The following is a 19,384-nucleotide window of genomic DNA, read 5'->3' as shown; positions in this document are numbered from 1 at the left end:
AAGGACTCCTTGACACTCAACTGGAGGTGGAATGGGAGGAAAAAGGGTCACTGTATCATACAATTATTGTCTGTGCTTTATTGTATAAGGTGCTTGGTGGATTAAAAATCCATGATTTGAACTTGTGGCTGTGTTGGGCCTTATTGGGTCTATGATTTGGGCCTCAGTGACGCCCTCCGTACTGGTTACACTGTTTATTAAAAGCTTACCAGGGGTAGGAAATGGCATGAAATAGGGAAACAGATTAAAATAAGGGCGGCACGGTTACGCAGTGGTAGCGCTGCTGCCTCGCAGTAAGGAGACCTGGGTTCGCTTCCTGGGTCCTCCCTGCGTGGAGTTTGCATGTTCTCCCCGTGTCTGCGTGAGTTTCCTCTGGGTGCTCCGGTTTCCTCCCATGGTCCAAAGACATGCAGGTTAGGTGCATTGGCGATCCTAAATTGTCCCTAGTGTGTGTTTGGTGTGTGGGTGTGTGTACCCTGCAGTGGGCTAGTGCCCTGCTCTGGGTTTGTTCCTGCCTTGTGCCCTGTGTTGGCTGGGATTGGCTCCAGCAGACCCCCGTGACCCTGTGTTAGGATATAGTAGGTTTGACAATGGCTGACTGACTAAAATAATAAAATTGGATAAAAGAGCGCCACCAGCAAATGACAGAGTCATTTGACATAACTGGTGCTCTAAAAACAGAGGACAGAATACAACCCCAGTAAGAGCATGTGAGTGAGCTGCTACTGGCTACAGTGATAAGCATAAAGACGATGATAAGTTTTAGACTTTTAAATTAAAAATCAGTGCTCAGGAATGCAGTGAAACAAGGGTTTGCAAGTTTTCACTTTGACCTGGTGAATGTACAATTAGGCTTGTTGTGACAATAGACAATATCATTGCATATAAACAATATAGTAAACTTATGATTTCTATTAGAAAAACTGCACAAGGTGGTACTGGAGTAGGACCAACTGTATACACAACATGGCCAGCAAGTTAACAAGCACAAAGGAGTTGTAATGGGAGACTTGCCACAGATAATTGACGTAACTGTAAAGGAGGAGAAATTAAAGCAGTTTACATGTTGTGGCAGAATGAGGACAGATGCTGGGAGTGTGGTGGATGAAACTGCACATGAAAAGCAGGCTGGAGCTAACGCCTGGAAAAGGAATGAGGACATCAAGGTGATTGGTAAAATCCATGAGATATGAGTTACACCATCATTGCAGTATGTGTTAGACACACATGAAGTGATTTAACAGTTAGACAAACAATGGCAGGTAGTGGAAAATGACTACTGTTAAAGACAAATCTGCAAATATAAAAGAAGTGACAAAGGCTGACTGGAAGATCTGAGGAGAAGCTTGAGTATGAAGTGTCGATTTAAAGAGTTGCTGGGAAAGAACTGACTGAGATGGTATGGGCATTTAAGCTTAATGGATGATGCAAAAACAATTATTGGAATAGCTGCAAACAAGGGGAAAGGTAAACGATGGCATGGGCAAACACAGATATGGTGATTGGACATTGTAAGAAAAGCTGTCACTATGGTGTGGCTGGAAAGAAGACAAAGACACATCGTACTAAAGATTACAACAAATGGAGAAAGTTAGTTAAGGAACTATTCTGCTACTCTTTTTAAAGAAGAAGTGTTACAATGATGATAATGATTTACGAGTACATTAATGTCACCATTATAGTACAATATGAGAAAAATAAAGCAGCAGTGATGTTTTGGAATTAAATTATTGAACAGCAGCAAAGAATACTTAACAGCAAGAATACCAGAGAAAAATGTAAATTCTTAAAACGTTTTCAGGTGTGCAGAACTTACACATCAAAGTGCTAATAAAGTAGGCTAATTGCTGAAAAAAAGAACAGCCTTGTAGTGTAAAAACAGAATTTTGCATGCTGAATGACCGGGCCAGAAAATTGGTGACCTCTATTATTTATTCATTAATAGGTGTAAACAATGAATGAAATTCAGGATTATGTCAGAAACCATAAAGAATAAAGAAACAGTAGATATAAGAGGACAGTTTAAAAAAAAAACAAAGCAAAAAATAAAATTAGCTTTCATTAAACTTATGCAGACATTTGAAGTTAACATTATTAAAACTGGGACATGGACTTAATGGAAGTTGTTACATTCATTTTTTATTGCTATTTGTTGTCAAGCTGGATGCAATTACTGTATGAGCAATGACAATCCAAAAAACCCTCATGTTACACATATTTATACTTAAAAACTGTTCTCTATCTTAATTTTAAGCTGCTTCTCCTCCAATCCATGTTGTCTACTTTAAGCCTCTCAGATTGCCCTGCCAACTATTGCTTGCCATGTCACTGTGGAGTCTGTAACAATAAGTTATTCATTCCTTATTGACAAAGAAAATACACACAGGAAGTTGACTAATTAAGTCCAACAAAAGATTATACAGAAAAATAACCAAGATTTACAAAACACCATGAAATAGCACCCATCCTTATTCCCTTGAACTACGTATATTCACAAAGCAGCAGGCTGAAAAAACACTTTGGATTCAGTTCCTTTACGTTTCAGAACCATAAGTGTTTGTTATAGTGAGATATTTTAAAATCATGTACCAACAGTAACTAAAAATTTCATCTGTGGAAGTCTTATGAATTCCTTTATGTTTTAAACTGTAATACTGTATGTCTATGTATTTGTTTACATACATAAAATCTACCATTATATTTTATGGCAAAAAGTCAATTCAGTCATTTAATCTATTCAGTGCCACAATCCCTTATCCCATCCATCCATTTTCCAACCCGCTGAATCCGAACACAGGGTCACGGGGGTCTGCCGGAGCCAATCCCAGCCAACACAGGGCACAAGGCAGGAACCAATCCTGGGCAGGGTGCCAACCCACCGCAGGACACGCACAAACACACCCACACACCAAGCACACACTAGGGCCAATTTAGAATCGCCAATCCACCTAAACTGCATGTCTTTGGACTGTGGGAGGAAACCGGAGCGCCCGGAGGAAACCCACGCAGACACGGGGAGAACATGCAAACTCCACGCAGGGAGGGCCCGGGAAGCGAACCCGGGTCCCCAGGTCTCCCAACTGCGAGGCAGCAGCGCTACCCACTGTGCCACCGTGCCGCATCCCTTATCCCGATTTTGCAAAATATATATTTTTTTGAATCGAGATGCTAATTGAAAGCAGTTAACAGTGCATGTTTTGGGCTTTTATGTATGTTACAGAGGTAGAGTCAAAATTGTACACTGCCCGCAGAGTGTGTAGTCAACAGGTATAGCAACCAGTAAATGTCCCGATAAAAATTTGGTTGGATTTTAAATAAGTGCGCATTTCTAAAGTATGAAAGTTGCTGTTTCTTTATAGTTCCTCTTTTCTTTAATGTTTGATAGGATCGACTACTGCAATGTGTGATTCACTGGCTGTTCAAATTGTTCCTAATGCAGCTTCTAGTTACAGTAATTCAAAATGCTGCTGCAAGAATTATTAGATAAAAAAGGAAAATAGGAGCACATAACTCCACTTCTCAAGTTCTTACACTGGCTCCCAGTTAAGCTTAGGGCAAACTTCAGATATCCTCCTTTTAACATTGTGACAGATAGAGGGTAACACTACTGAGCCCCAAACCTGGAGACAGCTGTCATATTGATAGTCACTGGTTCAAACCTTTGTTATAAAAACACCTCACATGGAGTGGCTGGTAACCCAGCGTAGAATAGCTGTGAGCAAATGAACACCACTGCGTGAACACAAGAAGCTTAATAACTTTCTAAAGAACATATCCATCTTGAACAGATGAATTCATTAGTTATGTGCCTTTTCTATAGGAAAAAAAGTCAAGCAGCTGCACAAAGCTCCACTGTTTCATGCTTAGTGACTTCTCAGTTAGTAGAAGTATAGCCGATAAAAATAATGTTTCCACATTTACCATTGTTCCTATAAAAATATGCAGACCTATACCCACTGTTAAAGAATTAAAATAAGATAATATGTACTTACTAAAAATTAATTTAAAGAATGTGTAAAGACTAATTGTGTGATGTATACTTAATCTGAGGCCAATTAAAACCACAGCTTTACAATTAGTTATTGCATTTGTTACTGTGAAGAAGAAAGGCATTCTGAATAATTCAATATGAAGGATACTACCTGCAAAACTTGGTCTGTTCTTTGACTCCTGGTCCCAACATCTTTGCATTAAGTCAATCATTTGTTCACATTCAAAGGGCCTATCCTCTGGGAGGTTCTCCAGACTAGGCCTTTCTCCTACTGCTACTTTGAAGATTACAGTCATTATGTTGGCCCCTACAATGTTTATACAAATAACACACAAGTGATTGATCAACATTTTACATTTGTTTCTAAAAATTAAACATGCATCCCTAAGGATAATATAACCTAGTTTGCTTAAAGACTCTGAAAAAGAGAGAGAAAAAAAAACCCACAAAAATGCACTTTATACTAATATTATTTTCTTCTTATGAACTCACTGTATTCCTAACATGAATGATTTATTCGCAAAGCTGTGATGCATATAATCCATTACTTTAATTGTTTTACCTGGGTAGGGTATTCTCTGTGTCAGGATTCCCCAAATGACAATAGCAAAGCTGAAAAAAAAACCAAAATGAATACTAAAACAAATGTAATCTCCAAGAAACACACATATGACTAAATCACATCTTAATGTAATATACTGTACGTCTTGTTGACACTAAATTGGCCTAGTTTGAGTATAGGTGTGTGCATGATGCACTACAGGGAAGTGGCAGCCCTTCCAGATTTAGTTACTGCCCTCTACATGATGATGGCAAGATTGAAATGTGACTTTGCAAAATAAATGAATCAATTTACAGGTATTAAGAAGAGAAATTTAACACATTAACTATGTATGGAAATTAGAAATAGCTAACACATATTTTTGCAAATATATTAACGCATATTTCTTTGTAACTCTTACTGGTAGTGAACACCATTATTACAGAGTACACCAATGTTATTTACACATTATAGGATATAGTAATATTTTTTTACAGCTTTCATATATAGTAGAAGTTTATAAATATCTAGTCAGTGAAAAGGGAGCATATTGTTACTGGACCAAGTAAATTTCTCATTTTGAATCACAGTAACACTATCATTTTATTTGGATACTCAGATGTGAAGAGCTTATGTTTAGGGTGAGGGAAAGACTGCTTTTAACTCTGCTACAGGTTTTGATAAAAATATTTGGTATTGCCTTAGAGACTGGAAATTTTATATACTAATTGTCATCCATCCATCCATTGTCTCCCGCTTATCCGAGGTCGGGTCGCGGGGGCAGCAGCTTGAGCAGAGATGCCCAGACTTCCCTCTCCCCGGCCACTTCTTCTAGCTCTTCCGGGAGAATCCCAAGGCGTTCCCAGGCCAGTCGAGAGACATAGTCCCTCCAACGTGTCCTGGGTCTTCCCCGGGGCCTCCTCCCGGTTAGACGTGCCCGGAACACCTCACCAGGGAGGCGTCCAGGAGGCATCCTGATCAGATGCCCGAGCCACCTCATCTGACACCTCTCGATGCGGAGGAGCAGCGGCTCTACTCTGAGCCCCTCCCGGATGACTGAGCTTCTCACCCTATCTTTAAGGGAAAGCCCAGACACCCTGCGGAGGAAACTCATTTCAGTCGCTTGTATTCGCGATCTCGTTCTTTCGGTCACTACCCATAGCTCATGACCATAGGTGAGGGTAGGAACATAGATCGACTGGTAAATTGAGAGCTTCGCCTTGCGGCTCAGCTCCTTTTTCACCACGACAGACCGATGCAGTGCCCGCATTACTGCGGATGCCGCACCGATCCGCCTGTCGATCTCACGCTCTATTCTTCCCTCACTCGTGAACAAGACCCCGAGATACTTGAACTCCTCCACTTGGGGGAGGATCTCGCTACCAACCCTGAGAGGACACTCCACCCTTTTCCGGCTGAGGACCATGGTGTCGGATTTGGAGGTGCTGATTCTCATCCCAGCCGCTTTACACTCGGCTGCGAACCAATCCAGAGAGAGCTGAAGATCACGGCCTGATGAAGCAAACAGGACAACATCATCTGTAAAAAGCAGTGACCCAATCCTGAGCCTACCAAACCGGACCCCCTCAATGCCCTGGCTGCGCCTAGAAATTCTGTCCATAAAAGTTATGAACAGAATCTGTTGCAAAGGGCAACCCTGGCGGAGTCCAACTCTCACTGGAAACGGGTTCGACTTACTGCCGGCAATGCGGACCAGGCTCTGGCAACGATCGTACAAGGACCGAACAGCCCTTATCAAGGGGGCCGGTACCCCATACTCTCGGAGTACCCCCCACAGGATTCCCTGAGGGACACGGTCGAATGCCTTTTCCAAGTCCACAAAACACATGTAGACTGGTTGGGCAAACTCCCATGCACCCTCCAGGACCCTGCTAAGGGTGTAGAGCTGGTCCACTGTTCCGCGACCAGAACGAAAACCACACTGTTCCTCCTGAATCCGAGGCTCGACTATCCGACAGACCCTCCTCTCCAGGACCCCTGAATAGACTTTTCCAGGGAGGCTGAGGAGTGTGATCCCTCTGTAGTTGGAACACACCCTCCGATCCCCTTTCTTAAAGAGGGGGACCACCACCCCGGTCTGCCAATCCAGAGGCACTGTCCCTGATGTCCATGCGATGTTGCAGAGGCGTGTCAACCAAGACAGTCTTACAACATCCAGAGCCTTGAGGAACTCCGGGCGTATCTCATCCACCCCCGGGGCCCTGCCACCAAGGAGTTTTTTGACCACCTCGGTGACCTCAGTCCCAGAGATGGGGGAGCCCACCTCTGAGTCCCCAGGCTCTGCTTCCTCATTGGAAGGCATGTTAATGGGATTGAGTAGGTCTTCGAAGTACTCCCCCCAGCGACCCACAACGTCCCGAGTCGAGGTCAGCAGCGCACCATCCCCACCATATACAGTGTTGACACTGCACTGCTTCCCCTTCCTGAGACGCCGGATGGTGGACCAGAATCTCCTCGAAGCCATCCGAAAGTCGTTGTCCATGGCCTCCCCGAACTCCTCCCACGCCCAAGTTTTTGCCTCAGCAACCACCAAAGCCGCATTCCGCTTGGCCTGCCGGTACCTATCAGCTGCCTCCAGGGTCCCACAGGACAAAAGGGACCGGTAGGACTCCTTCTTCAGCTTGACGGCATCCTTCACTGCCGGTGTCCACCAACGGGTTCGGGGATTACCGCCACGACAGGCACCGACCACCTTACGGCCACAGCTCCGGTCAGCTGCCTCAACAATAGAGGCACGGAACATGGCCCATTCGGACTCAATGTCCCCCACCTCCCTCGGGATGTGGTCGAAGTTCTGCCGGAGGTGGGAGTTGAAGCTGCTTCTGACAGGGGGCTCTGCCAGACGTTCCCAGCAGACCCTCACAACACGTTTGGGCCTCCCCCACCATCGAAGCCAAGTCACCACCAGGTGGTGATCAGTTGACAGCTCCGCCCCTCTCTTCACCCGAGTGTCCAAGACATATGGCCGCAAGTCCGACGACACGACCACAAAGTCGATCATCGAACTGAGGCCTAGGGTGTCCTGGTGCCAAGTGCACATATGAACACCCCTATGCTTGAACATGGTGTTCGTTATGGACAATCCGTGACGAGCACAGAAGTCCAATAACAAAACACCGCTCGGGTTCAGATCAGGGGGGCCATTCCTCCCAATCACGCCCTTCCAGGTCTCACTGTCATTGCCCACGTGAGCATTGAAGTCTCCCAGCAGAACGAGGGAGTCCCCAGAAGGTATGCCCTCTAGCACCCCCTCCAGGAACTCCAAAAAGGGTGGGTACTCCGAACTGCTGTTCGGTGCATACGCACAAACAACAGTTAGGACCCGTCCCCCCACCCGAAGGCGAAGGGAGGCTACCCTCTCGTCCACCGGGGTAAACCCCAATGTACAGGCTCCAAGTTGGGGGGCAATAAGTATACCCACACCTGCTCGGCGCCTCTCACCGGGGGCAACTCCAGAGTGGTAGAGAGTCCAGCCCCTCTCAAGGAGATTGGTTCCAGAGTCCAAGCTGTGCGTCGAGGTGAGCCCGACTATATCTAGCCGGAACCTCTCAACTTCGCGCACTAGCTCAGGCTCCTTCCCCTTCAGAGAGGTGACATTCCACGTCCCAAGAGCCAGCTACTGTAGCCGAGGATCGGACCGCCAAGGTCCCCGCCTTCGGCCACCACCCAACTCACACTGCACCCGACCTCCTTGGCCCCTCCCATGGGTGGTGAGCCCATGGGAAGGGGGACAACAATTTGTAAATTACATGTTGTGGGATACCTCGGGATGTCCCGCTTTTGTTTATCTGAATGATAGATTAATATTTTCATGATAGGTTTATGATAATGTAAAGCTCATTTGGCTAAATGAAAATGTTGACAACTTCAGATTATATAATTTTGAAATTATCACATACCACATTTCTCGTTAGATGAGGAGAGAGTGCTGAGAAAAATAAAAAATTTGTCCAGTGCCTTTTTCACTAACGCAAATCTACTGGTTTGAAGGATTTCTGAATTATTGCCATTAATTTAAATAGCTCAGTAATGGTCCAGAACTGCAAGAGGTTCGTTGCACATGCTGATACAGTGCATTGCTGCATCCACCACATGACAAATCAACCCAGGATCCCCAGATTAGGACCCAAGTGCAGCCATGCAATGGGTGACACCTCAGCACCACACTAGTTCAGATGGAATAGTTCAGTGTGAGGTTTTTTATGGTGGCTGGAGTGCCAATTCTGCCACCAACCCCCAGGTTTTACACTGCAGGTTGGAGGGCCTACCTGCAGGGCTGGATGCAGATTAACGTCATACCCAGGACAAAGTAATTGTAGGTTAAGGGCCTTGCTCAGGGGCCCAACGGAGTAGAGTCACTTTGGGTGTTTACAAGATTTGAACCGGCAACCTTCTGATTACCAGTGCAGATCCCTACCTCAGAGCCACCACTCCGCCCCACTGGTGGAGTCACTGCAAGTCAGCATTTAAATGAGTGCCAACTGATTTGGTAATCAACTTATTCTGACACAATAATATCTGACAAGCAAAAAACATGCACATCAAAATGTCTATGGGCATACCTTAGAAATGTTTGTGTAAGCAATTATTTTGCAAAATAAAGCCAATTTAGATTTTAAAATTTCAAGAGGCAATTCTTTGTCAAGAGTCAAAGTAGCTCATCTTAACTTGCATTCTCAATTTAACTCCTGCCTATTACAGACCTGATCAAAAAGACATCTGATTATATTGTCTTAAGCTTATAAAGCATTTGACATCCTTAAGGCTCTGTATACTTTCTCTTCCCTCCAACTCCGTCCTGAGCTGGTTCTCCTTTTGGAGGTTGAGGTGGATGCCTCTGACATCGGGTTTTGTCCCTATAGTTATTATTTTTATGGGATTATTTACACAAATCAGGGATCAGAAGTGAGCTACAAGGAGATAATGGGTATTACATTTATCTTCAAAGAGGGATGGCAACAGCTTTGCAACAGCTCTTTAGAACTTAAAAACCAAAATAAAACTGTCTTCTAATATAAGCAAAATGAGTTGAAACAGGTAAGTCCTCTGTGATTGCAATTTTTAAGAACAAGATATTGTGTTCTGAATGCAATTATTGTGTATGGTCACTAAGCGTTTTGTTTGAATTTTATATTTCCAGAGGCCATTTGGAATTACTTAAGAGTAGCAGTTAGGTTTCAGTCCCATTCACATTGTATGGCTGAAATACTTTCTAGTGAATGTAACATACTTATGTGTATTCTTGAAACACTTCAGATAAAATGTTCCATCAGCATTTTTGACAAGGTGTTTTTTTAAAAAAAGCATTTAGAATCAGAAAACTATTATTGAAAAATAACTTTCATGTCTAGTGTTAGAAACTGTTTACAATGTACAGTAATCCCTCCTCCATCGCGGGGGTTGCGTTCCAGAGCCACCCGCGAAATAAGAAAATCCGTGACGTAGAATCCATATGTTTATTTGGTTATTTTTATATATTTTAAGCCCTTATAAACTCTCCCACACTATTATAAACATTTCACACACAATTATACAGCATAAACCCTTTGTATTCTCTTAGATATTAGGTAAGATTCATTGAAATTATGTATGTAAACACAGTAAAACCTAAATATTATTTTAAAGATATCGAGCATCTCCGATATCACATATGTTACAGCCATTACGACAGACAGGCCACCAGCAATAAATACGTACAATGCAAGAAAAATTGTATACAGTAAAATCTGTGTACAGTGACACTAAACTATGTACATGTAATAAGTACTGTACGTAAATAATTAATTATGGTTACTCACCAACAATGACACGACGACTTGTCCGATAACGATGAGTTTAATTTTACTGCCCTACAAAGGATAGCGTTACAGCTCTTCTAAAGGAGCCTCTTCAGGAGACTGTGTAGCACCGCCATTGTACTTCTTCCATCACTCTTCAATCCAAATCCCTAAAGCAGATTCCATCCAGACTGCTGTCTTATCACGTCCACTTGCAACTCGTTTTGCACCCTGGTTAAAGGACACTGCGGCCGTAGATCTTATATGCTTTTCCTCCTTTTTAAATTAAAAGAATCATTGATGCTGTAATGGTGTCCTGCAGCGGTGTAGCTGTTTCCTTCCTTCAACATATCCAAAACTTTTACCTTTTCTGCAATCATTTGCATCTTCTGTTGGCGCTTGGACATGGCTCCTGCAGCAGTAGCAGTAACGTGCGTTAATGATGACTGAGTGAGATTAGACTTCCTGGTTAATGCAGCACTCCGTCGCTGAGCCAATCAGCAGCACACAGGAACTCAACCAAAGGCTCTGATTGGGTAGCTTCTCAGCCATCCGCCAATAGCGTCCCTTGTTTGAATTCAAAGGCGTCCCTTGTTTGAATTCAAATGGGCAAATCAACTGAGGAAGCACACGTACTGTAGACCACAGACATCCGCGAAGCAGTGAAAAATCCGCGATATATATTCACATATGCTTACATTTAAAATCCGTGATGGAGTGAAGCCGTGAAAGACGAAGCGCGATATAGTGAGGGATCACTGTACTTTTACTATTTTATAAAGTATCATAAAGAAATGAAAATACATTGTCTTTGTGTTTTCTTAATTGTGAAATGCACAAGCATAAATGTAATGAGATATCCAGTCATCCATATTATAGCCTCCCTTTGGAATCATGTCTGGTTATGGGGCATTAGTCAGAATTTCATTGTGAAAATTGCTGAAAATGCCCGTGTGTGAGATGTTTTATACATTGTTGTTGTTTAAAATAAATATGTCCCACTATTGTGACAGCCACTTACCTGTAAACATCAGTTTTGGTGCCAGGAGGTCGACTATTCTCTAAAAACATTTCAGGAGGAATATAGCTAATTGTTCCTCTGACAGCTGATCGGTCTAAAAGTTCCATTCTGCTTGAATACTCTTTCCATTTGGATAGTCCAAAATCTGAAATCTATCACAGAAAGCAATGGTTAAACTGTGCTGTTTATTCAAACAAAAATAAACAAACACATAGGATTTTAGGAATGTATATAAACGGCAGTCTCCCAGATGGCTAATTGCATTATAATTTGAGAATAAAGAGAAAAAAAACATGAAAACTTACAGGATTTCAAGCACTCTGAACAGAAACATAAGGTTTAAAAATCCACAAATCAGCTTACAGTGCAAACATATTTTTAATGTGCAGTACTATGCAAATGTATTCTGACCACACATGCTAATATTTGGTTGAGCCACCTTGTGCTGAAATAAAAGCCCTTAAGTCTTTTTGGATCTTTTCACATTGCTTAGGGTTAAGTTTGATTACAAAAATGGTAAAATTCAATCAGACAGGATAGCAATTTTAGTAAAGCAGAGATGAGCTCGAGTCTTTCTTTAAGGAATAGGCGAAAGAATAGTCAACTGTTAAAAACATCAGAAGTATTTTACATCAAACGGCAAAAGTAAACCAAAAACAGTTTCAAAAGTCTGTAAATCTTTACTTTAGAAGTCTTTCCTTTATGTAACAAAGTTCAGACATCTTGCTAAGGTTTGCAACCAGTGTGCAGAATACCCCATGATAATTAGGGGGCCCATTAGTGCTCCATTGTTGGCTGAACACTGACATCTTACTAAGGTACTATGGAATATATCATTAAATAGCTACAGAAAATTAATATATGCCTATATTTTTAGACAGGTCTCATTGTACGTGGATGTACAATCTGCAAGCAAAAGCCACAGCACCTTGTACATTTGTCCAGTGTTTCACAGAACAGTCACTTTTGATAACACATGCTCAATTAAATGCTGTGTGTGCAATACAAAAATGTCTATTTTGCTATATGGATTAAGGTAATGGGGTGCCATAAACTAGTCTAACACCCTGCCACAGGCCAGAGTTGTAGCTCCAGATAGTTAAGAGCACAGAAGGCAGCAGCGCACTCTTTCGTGAATAAAGCAATATTATTCTGCTGTGTAAACACTGTTGGTAGCACAATATCAGCACTCGTCACTGCTTACTGTTATATCTTTAGCATCACTGAGACCAAGGCAAGAGTTAACAACTGAGTGGGGCTCCAATTTATACATTTTATCTGAAAGTCTCCACTCTTTTTCTTGCTAAAGGATATTGTGTCCTTCCCTTCCAGACGAACTATTTCCAGTCAAATGTCCAGCTCTACCCATCTTGTGAAGGGCTCACTGACTGCTGACAGAATGTGCAAACTCCACGTACTCTAGGCTTTAACTAGGCCAAGAATTAAACCTAAGACCTTGATGAAGTGAAATGGGTGAACCAAATACCACACAACTATGATGCCCTAATTTTCTGAAATCTGACCATCAATTGTTCCATGGGATTAGAAAAAAAAACAGAATACAGCCTCAAGTGAAATGCTAATCCATGACAGGGAATGCTTACACAATCATAAAGGTTAAATGTTGAGTCATGAATTAACATTATAGGCATAAATGAGAGGAAACACAAATATCCTAATAAAACCTATACAGGTACAAAATGAAAATGCAGCCTCAACACAGACTGACAAGACCCAAAACTGAACCCAGAAGATATAAGGCAATAATGCTAATCACTGTTCTACTGTGCTTCTCTAATTCACTATCAAACATAATAAATAACTTGTTAGAAGAACCCTCATTTATAAATGACAAAGGGATTTCAAAAATGATAATCCCAAACACACAAAGCAAAAGGAGAAAATGACTGGATTATTTAAATAATGATAATATACTTTAGAAAGAATGAATAACGGAAATCAATAAATATATACCGCACAGGATTTCCTGAACCACATGATGTTGTACACCCATTTGTACAGTTGTGTAAAATGACAGGAATGATTTGTTAAAGGTGCTTGAACACAATGTACTTTTCATTCCATGCAGCTAACCCAGCTGCCTGCTAATGTCATAACTGTTATATGTGAAAAGTTCCAATTTAATGACATTTAATCTATCTTGATCATTTGTTACCTTTCTATCTATACAAAACATGGGGTGTATGATGGGTTGCACTATCCTCTCTGTGTTGATTAGTGCAAATTATAAGTTTTACAGATATGCAAATTATCATAGCTCTCTGTGATGAGAAAGGTCCACTCAGGCTTCAGAGGGGTATGGGTGTGTCTGGTAGCGTGGAGGAGCAGCTCTGGGGTGTTAATTGGGATGACTGGCTGATCATGCATTCGCATGCAGACAAGTGCAGTTCAGTCGATTGCCTTATTAACATTCTGAGGTCTGTAATCAGCTCACCTGCATCCCTACCCATATATTAAAGAAGTCTGGGAAGGAAAACAGAGGAGAGACAAATGAAGTATGAAGAAAGAAAAAGTCCAAGAGAAAAATGGAAGTTAAAAGAACAGAGAAGCAAGCCAGAAATGGCATTGTTTTAGAGTGAAGACAAGCAGTTGGAAATAAAGGCCCCGAAGATGAGCATGTGGCCAGTGTTTGAAGTGGGGGCTGAGGTTGTTCCTATTGAGAGTAACAGGAGCAGGAACATCCTACTGTTCCACATGCTGGTCAGCTGGAAGCTGAAGGAAATTGGCAGGAGACGGAAACAGGGCTCATGGGGTCCCTGCAGGTGCCGAGGGAAGGCAGCGAGGGGAACGAGTCGGGCTTTGGAACACCCCAGCAATGACTATTTGAGGTAGTTGGGCTGCAACCCCATGTGATGGTTGACTGCGCTCATCGGTGGGTGTCTCTGCCTGCTGAGAAGACCTGTTCAAGTGAACCTAAGAGATGCAGTTTTTAGAGAGAAGCACCATATGTTTGTGGTTTTTTAATGGAAGGAAGGAATCCGCACATTATTTTAACCTCTCTTTAATGGATGTATTTTTTGTATATTTATTTGAGCATTTTAACTTACACCCTATCACCTGTTTTTAGATAGATAGATAGATAGATAGATAGATAGATAGATAGATAGATAGATAGATAGATAGATAGATAGATAGATAGATAGATAGATAGATAGATAGATAGATAGATAGATAGATAGATAGATAGATAGATAATCCCAAGGGTGCACTTTTGCACCTTTTGAGTTTTTTGAACCTGTGACTTTCTTTGTTATTTGAAAATAAAAGCACAAGCACTTGTACCTACCTCTTGCTGTCTGTGTATGTGTCCTTATTTGCCTGACTCATCCTCAAACATTACATGCTAAAGCCACCAAGTAGCATGGAGCCAAAGTGGACCATCACACATTCATAGGATCAAGCAATTCCATATTTGTTCATTCAAGTCACAATGAACTGAGCTGCTGCACATGGCAGGGCTCTCTCAGGCCAGTTCTGATGAGGGATGTCAATTGAAGACATTGTAGTGGTGATTTCAGCTGTTATTTAGAGGAACACTGCCAGAAAGCATCCATTTCAAGGATATAGGAGGTGTGGAGTATGGCCCAGACACAGACAGGCAGACATCATATAATCACCCACCACACGTTTATTAAACATTACTAATATTTACACAAGTGCACACAACCCCCAAAACTCCCCCAAAGTCCAGGTCTCACCATGCCTCTCTTTCTCTGGTCCGCCTCCACTCCTCTCCTCTCCTCTCCTCCAAGACTTCGTCTCTCGTCCTCCCTACTCCAGCCACTGAATGGAGTGAGGTGGCCCCTTTTATAATCACCCGGATGTGCTCCAGGTGCCTCCTGATAATCTTCCACTGGCACTCCCCAGTGTGTCGGAAGTACTGGCTGCGCACCCGGAAGCACTCTGGGTGTCCCTGGTCGTCTTCCCCCCAGCACTTCCGGGTGTGGCGGAAGTGCTGAAGACCAGGGCTCTCCAGGCATTGGGGCGCCCCCTGGCGGTGACCATGGGCCCCTATAGGGTTGAGCTTCCAAGCTCAGTTCCCGTGGTCCCCAAAGCCACCAGGGCGGTCGCCCCCTCATGGTCTGGAGGAGGCGTAATCCCTCATCCGATCCTTCCGGCATCCCGGCTGGGTGCCACCCCCAGCTGCTTGCCACAAAGGCTTTTTTCAAAATTGTACACAGGCACAGATAGGCTCCTGCCCTATCACAGAAGAAGCCACAGACAGGACACCAGTTCACCTCTAGAGCCTCCTTATGCATACACACTCACTCATGTACAGGTGTAAATGTAGAGTTAAAAGTTAACCTAACATGCATGCCTCTGAGACGTGAGAAGGGAAACTGGAATACAGGGAGAAAAACCCACACAGGCAAAGGGGGAGAGTGTGCATACAGTATATTGGAAGTGCAAAGGCTAGGATTCATGCTCGGATTCAGGAGCTGCGAGGCAACATGGCTAATTTGCTACAGCACAGGCCACTCACAACTATGTCAAAATAATGTTTTAACGTTTTTTTAAACAACCAGTAATGAAATCGAAAAGAGTAGAACAGAAACCAAGTTGAAAAAATACTTGGAATTGTAAAGAAATAAAACCAAACTCTGGTTCACAGGGGCATTAAATAGGTGTTACGATTTAAATTTGAAAATGTACGAAGAGCTGATCTAATAGATGTTGCTGCTTGAAGATTAAAAAAAGGTAGAACCTTCCAAATGTAAAATGAAATGAAGTTATACACCAGTTCATTTAATTCAATCTTCACTCAGTGAATGCCTCAAGGACAAGATATGATTAGACAATATTGTTCAGGTATACATTTTTTGTGGTGAGTGCAGGGAAGCAAATTGTCTCTGTGAAACATGCAGATAACCTATTTGTAAGTGACCTTTACTAAAGAGATTAAATGCAGTGTACTGTAATTTAAGAGAAGGAAAAATATTCACAGAGGCACAAGTGTCACACAGATTGGCTGAAATAGCTGCAGTAATTTTGTAGCCGCTGGTTTGATTATTTTGACCTTTTCTATGGATTAAAGTGTATTGCAATCAAAATGCCATGAATAAACCTTGATATTGTTCTTGTATTAGTAGTTTAGTTGTATTCTTTATGTTTAATTAAGTTGCATTGTGTGATAGTAGTACAGCACTCAGTTGCCGTGGGTGGCACTGTCACCTCATGCATACAACTTCCTGGATTTGAATCTCACACTTAATTGCTATTTGTTTGGTGTTTACATGTTCTCTTCTTTTTTCCTCTGGTGTCCATGAAAAACACATAGGTTAGGTGAACTGACAACTCTAAATTCTCCCCGAAATCAATGCAAGTGGGTGAGGGTGTGTGTGCTTTACAAGAAGCATGGTAAAGTTGGCAGAGTTATAACTTGTCTTGTGCCTGGTGTTGGTATCCTGTGACCCTGAAAGTATGTACTGTATATTACCAGAAAAAAGCACTTCAGGAGTGTCTTCAACGCTTTGGAAATGCTGGTGATACTCCTCCAGAGGTTGTGGAGGTGCTGTCACTGACCTGAAGGCTCCAGACAGGAAGACTTTGACATCTTCCACATCTGGTCCACAAGTCCCTTCGTTTCCACCATATATAAGCATCACCTAACTGGGAAGTCGGCATTTATTCAGGTGTCCATATCTGGTCTGGACACCTGCAGGAGTGACAGCCGTACCATATGCACTTCAGAACAGGTAATCCACCTGAAGCTAAGCATGTTCAGGCCCGGGTGCTACTTGGATGGGAGACCATCTAGGAAAAGCTTGGGTGCTGCTAAAAGAGGTGTTGTTGAGACCAGCAGAGGGAGCTTACCCTGTGGACTGTATATGGATCCCAATGCCCCAGTACAGGGATGGAGACACTCTGCTGTAAATATAGTGCCGTCCTTTGAATGAGACAAAACTGAGGTCCTGACTCTCTGTCGTCATTAAAGATCCCTGGGCATCTTTTGAAAAGAGTAGGGCTTATCCCAATGTCCTGGATAAATGGCCCATTATGTCCCCATCCATTCTAGCCCCCTAATCATTCCCTGTCTCTAAGTGGCTATCTCTCTCAACCCTTCACCACCTAATAGCTAATGTGGGTTGACCTTACTTGTGCAATAATGGCTGCCGTCGCATCATCCAGGTGGGTGCTACACATCAGTGGAGACTGAAGTTGTTCCCCTCTGTCTAAGCACTTTGAGTAATGAGAAAAGCACTATATAAATGTAATTAATTATTATTATTTTTGTAAGAGAGATCATTTGATCAATTTCAATTGAACTGTGTTACTTTTCTTTGGTTTATTTTTCTAACCATTTGGCTTACCTGTTAAAAAGGGGTTTAACATGATGGTAACCCAACCTTTCGATGTGTTTTTGTCTTAAATCTTACAATATATATATAATAATAGGGTGGCACAGTGATAACACTGCTGCCTTACAGCTCCAGGATGTCTGGTCACTGTCTAAGTGTAATTTGCCCTCTTTACTGCGTCTGCATAGCCTTTTTCTCCATGTATCATTGTTTATCACTCACAGTCTAAAGACATGTGACACCGTGCCTATAAAAAGTATTCACACCTTTAGAAATTTTCATGTTTTATTGTTATAAAATATTTAATTACAGTAGCTTTAATTTGGCTTTTTATCACTGATCAGTAGAAAAGAATCTTTAATGTCAAAGTGAAATCAGGTCTCTGCAAATTGCTCAAAATTACAAATAAAAAACACAAAATTAATGATTGCATAAGTATTCAATGCCTTTAATGTGACACACCTAAATCATCACTATTGCTGCCCAATAATTAATTAAACAGAGATAACCTGTCTGTAGTCAAGTGTTTCAGTTACAGGTAGTCGTCAACTTGCGATCTATGTGTCTTACGACCACTACCACGTCTCATGGGCAAATGACAGTTTTTGCCACGCCAGCTCCGTATGCCGTGACTCATTCATCTTGATCTCAGTTTATTACCAGCAGTGGTTTCCATTACATTCAGTTACATTCATCTTACAATCACAGGAAAAAAAGCAACTGATCTCAACACAAAAATTAAAGTGATCAAGCAGTATGAGGGAGGAAAGAACGTGAATGCAATTGCATATGACCTTAAGTTATCCCATTGTAACTGGACTCATAAAGCTGTTAAAAGGTTCAGCACCCATACAAACAACAGTAATAATGAAACAAAATACAGTGATCCTTCGCTATATCGCGCTTCGCCTTTCGCGGTTTCACTCTATCGCGGATTTTATATGTAAGCATATTTAAATATATATCGCGGATTTTTTGCTGGTTCGCGGATTTCTGAGGACAATGGGTCTTTTAATTTCTGGTACATGCTTCCTCAGTTGGTTTGCCCAGTTGATTTCATACAAGGGATGCTATTGGCAGATGGCTGAGAAGCTACCCAACTTACTTTCTCTCTCTCTCTCTTGCGCTGACTTTCTCTGATCCTGACGTAGGGGGTGTGAGCAGGGGGGCTGTTCGCACACCTAGACGATACGGACGCTCGTCTAAAAATGCTGAAAGATTATCTTCACGTTGCTACCTTCTGTGTGCAGCTGCTTCGTGAAGCGACATGCTGCACGGTGCTTCGCATACTTAAAAGCTCAAAGGGCACGTATTGATTTTTGACTTTGTTTTTCTCTGTCTCTCTCTCTCTCTCTCTCTCCCTGCTCTTGACGGAGGGGGTGTGAGCTGCTGCCTTCAACAGCTTTGTACCGGCGGTGCTTCGCATACTTAAAAGCCAAACAGCCCTATTGATTTGTTTGCTTTCCTCTCTGTTTCCTTTGAAGAGGAAGATATGTTTGCATTCTTTTAATTGTGAGACAGAACTGTCATCTCTGTCTTGTCATGGAGCACAGTTTAAACTTTTGAAAAAGAGACAAATGTTTGTTTGCAGTGTTTGAATAACGTTCCTGTCTCTCTACAACCTCCTGTGTTTCTGCACAAATCTGTGACCCAAGCATGACAATATAAAAATAACCATATAAACATATGGTTTCTACTTCGCGGATTTTCTTA

The 19,384-nt window shown here is 42.3% G+C and overlaps 1 protein-coding gene across 2 annotated transcripts in view; it reads right to left on the bottom strand.

The window, feature by feature from the left end:
- The window catches only part of ankk1 (ankyrin repeat and kinase domain containing 1), a 523,463-nt gene that overhangs the window by 471,684 nt on the left and 32,395 nt on the right, over window positions 1–19,384 (bottom strand). For both annotated transcript variants that reach the window (XM_051931876.1, XM_028810302.2), the window contains exons 3-5: window positions 11,352–11,503; window positions 4,554–4,603; window positions 4,143–4,298 (exon numbers count right to left, since the gene is read on the bottom strand). In XM_051931876.1, coding sequence (XP_051787836.1) covers window positions 4,143–4,298; window positions 4,554–4,603; window positions 11,352–11,503 — 358 coding nt within the window. The remainder of the gene's footprint in view (window positions 1–4,142; window positions 4,299–4,553; window positions 4,604–11,351; window positions 11,504–19,384) is intronic.

This window comes from Erpetoichthys calabaricus, chromosome 9, assembly GCF_900747795.2.
Source record: "Erpetoichthys calabaricus chromosome 9, fErpCal1.3, whole genome shotgun sequence".
Taxonomy (NCBI): Eukaryota; Metazoa; Chordata; class Cladistia; order Polypteriformes; family Polypteridae; genus Erpetoichthys; species Erpetoichthys calabaricus.
The sequence above is the reverse complement of the archived record's forward strand: the minus strand, read 5'-3'. Positions and strand labels throughout refer to the sequence as shown.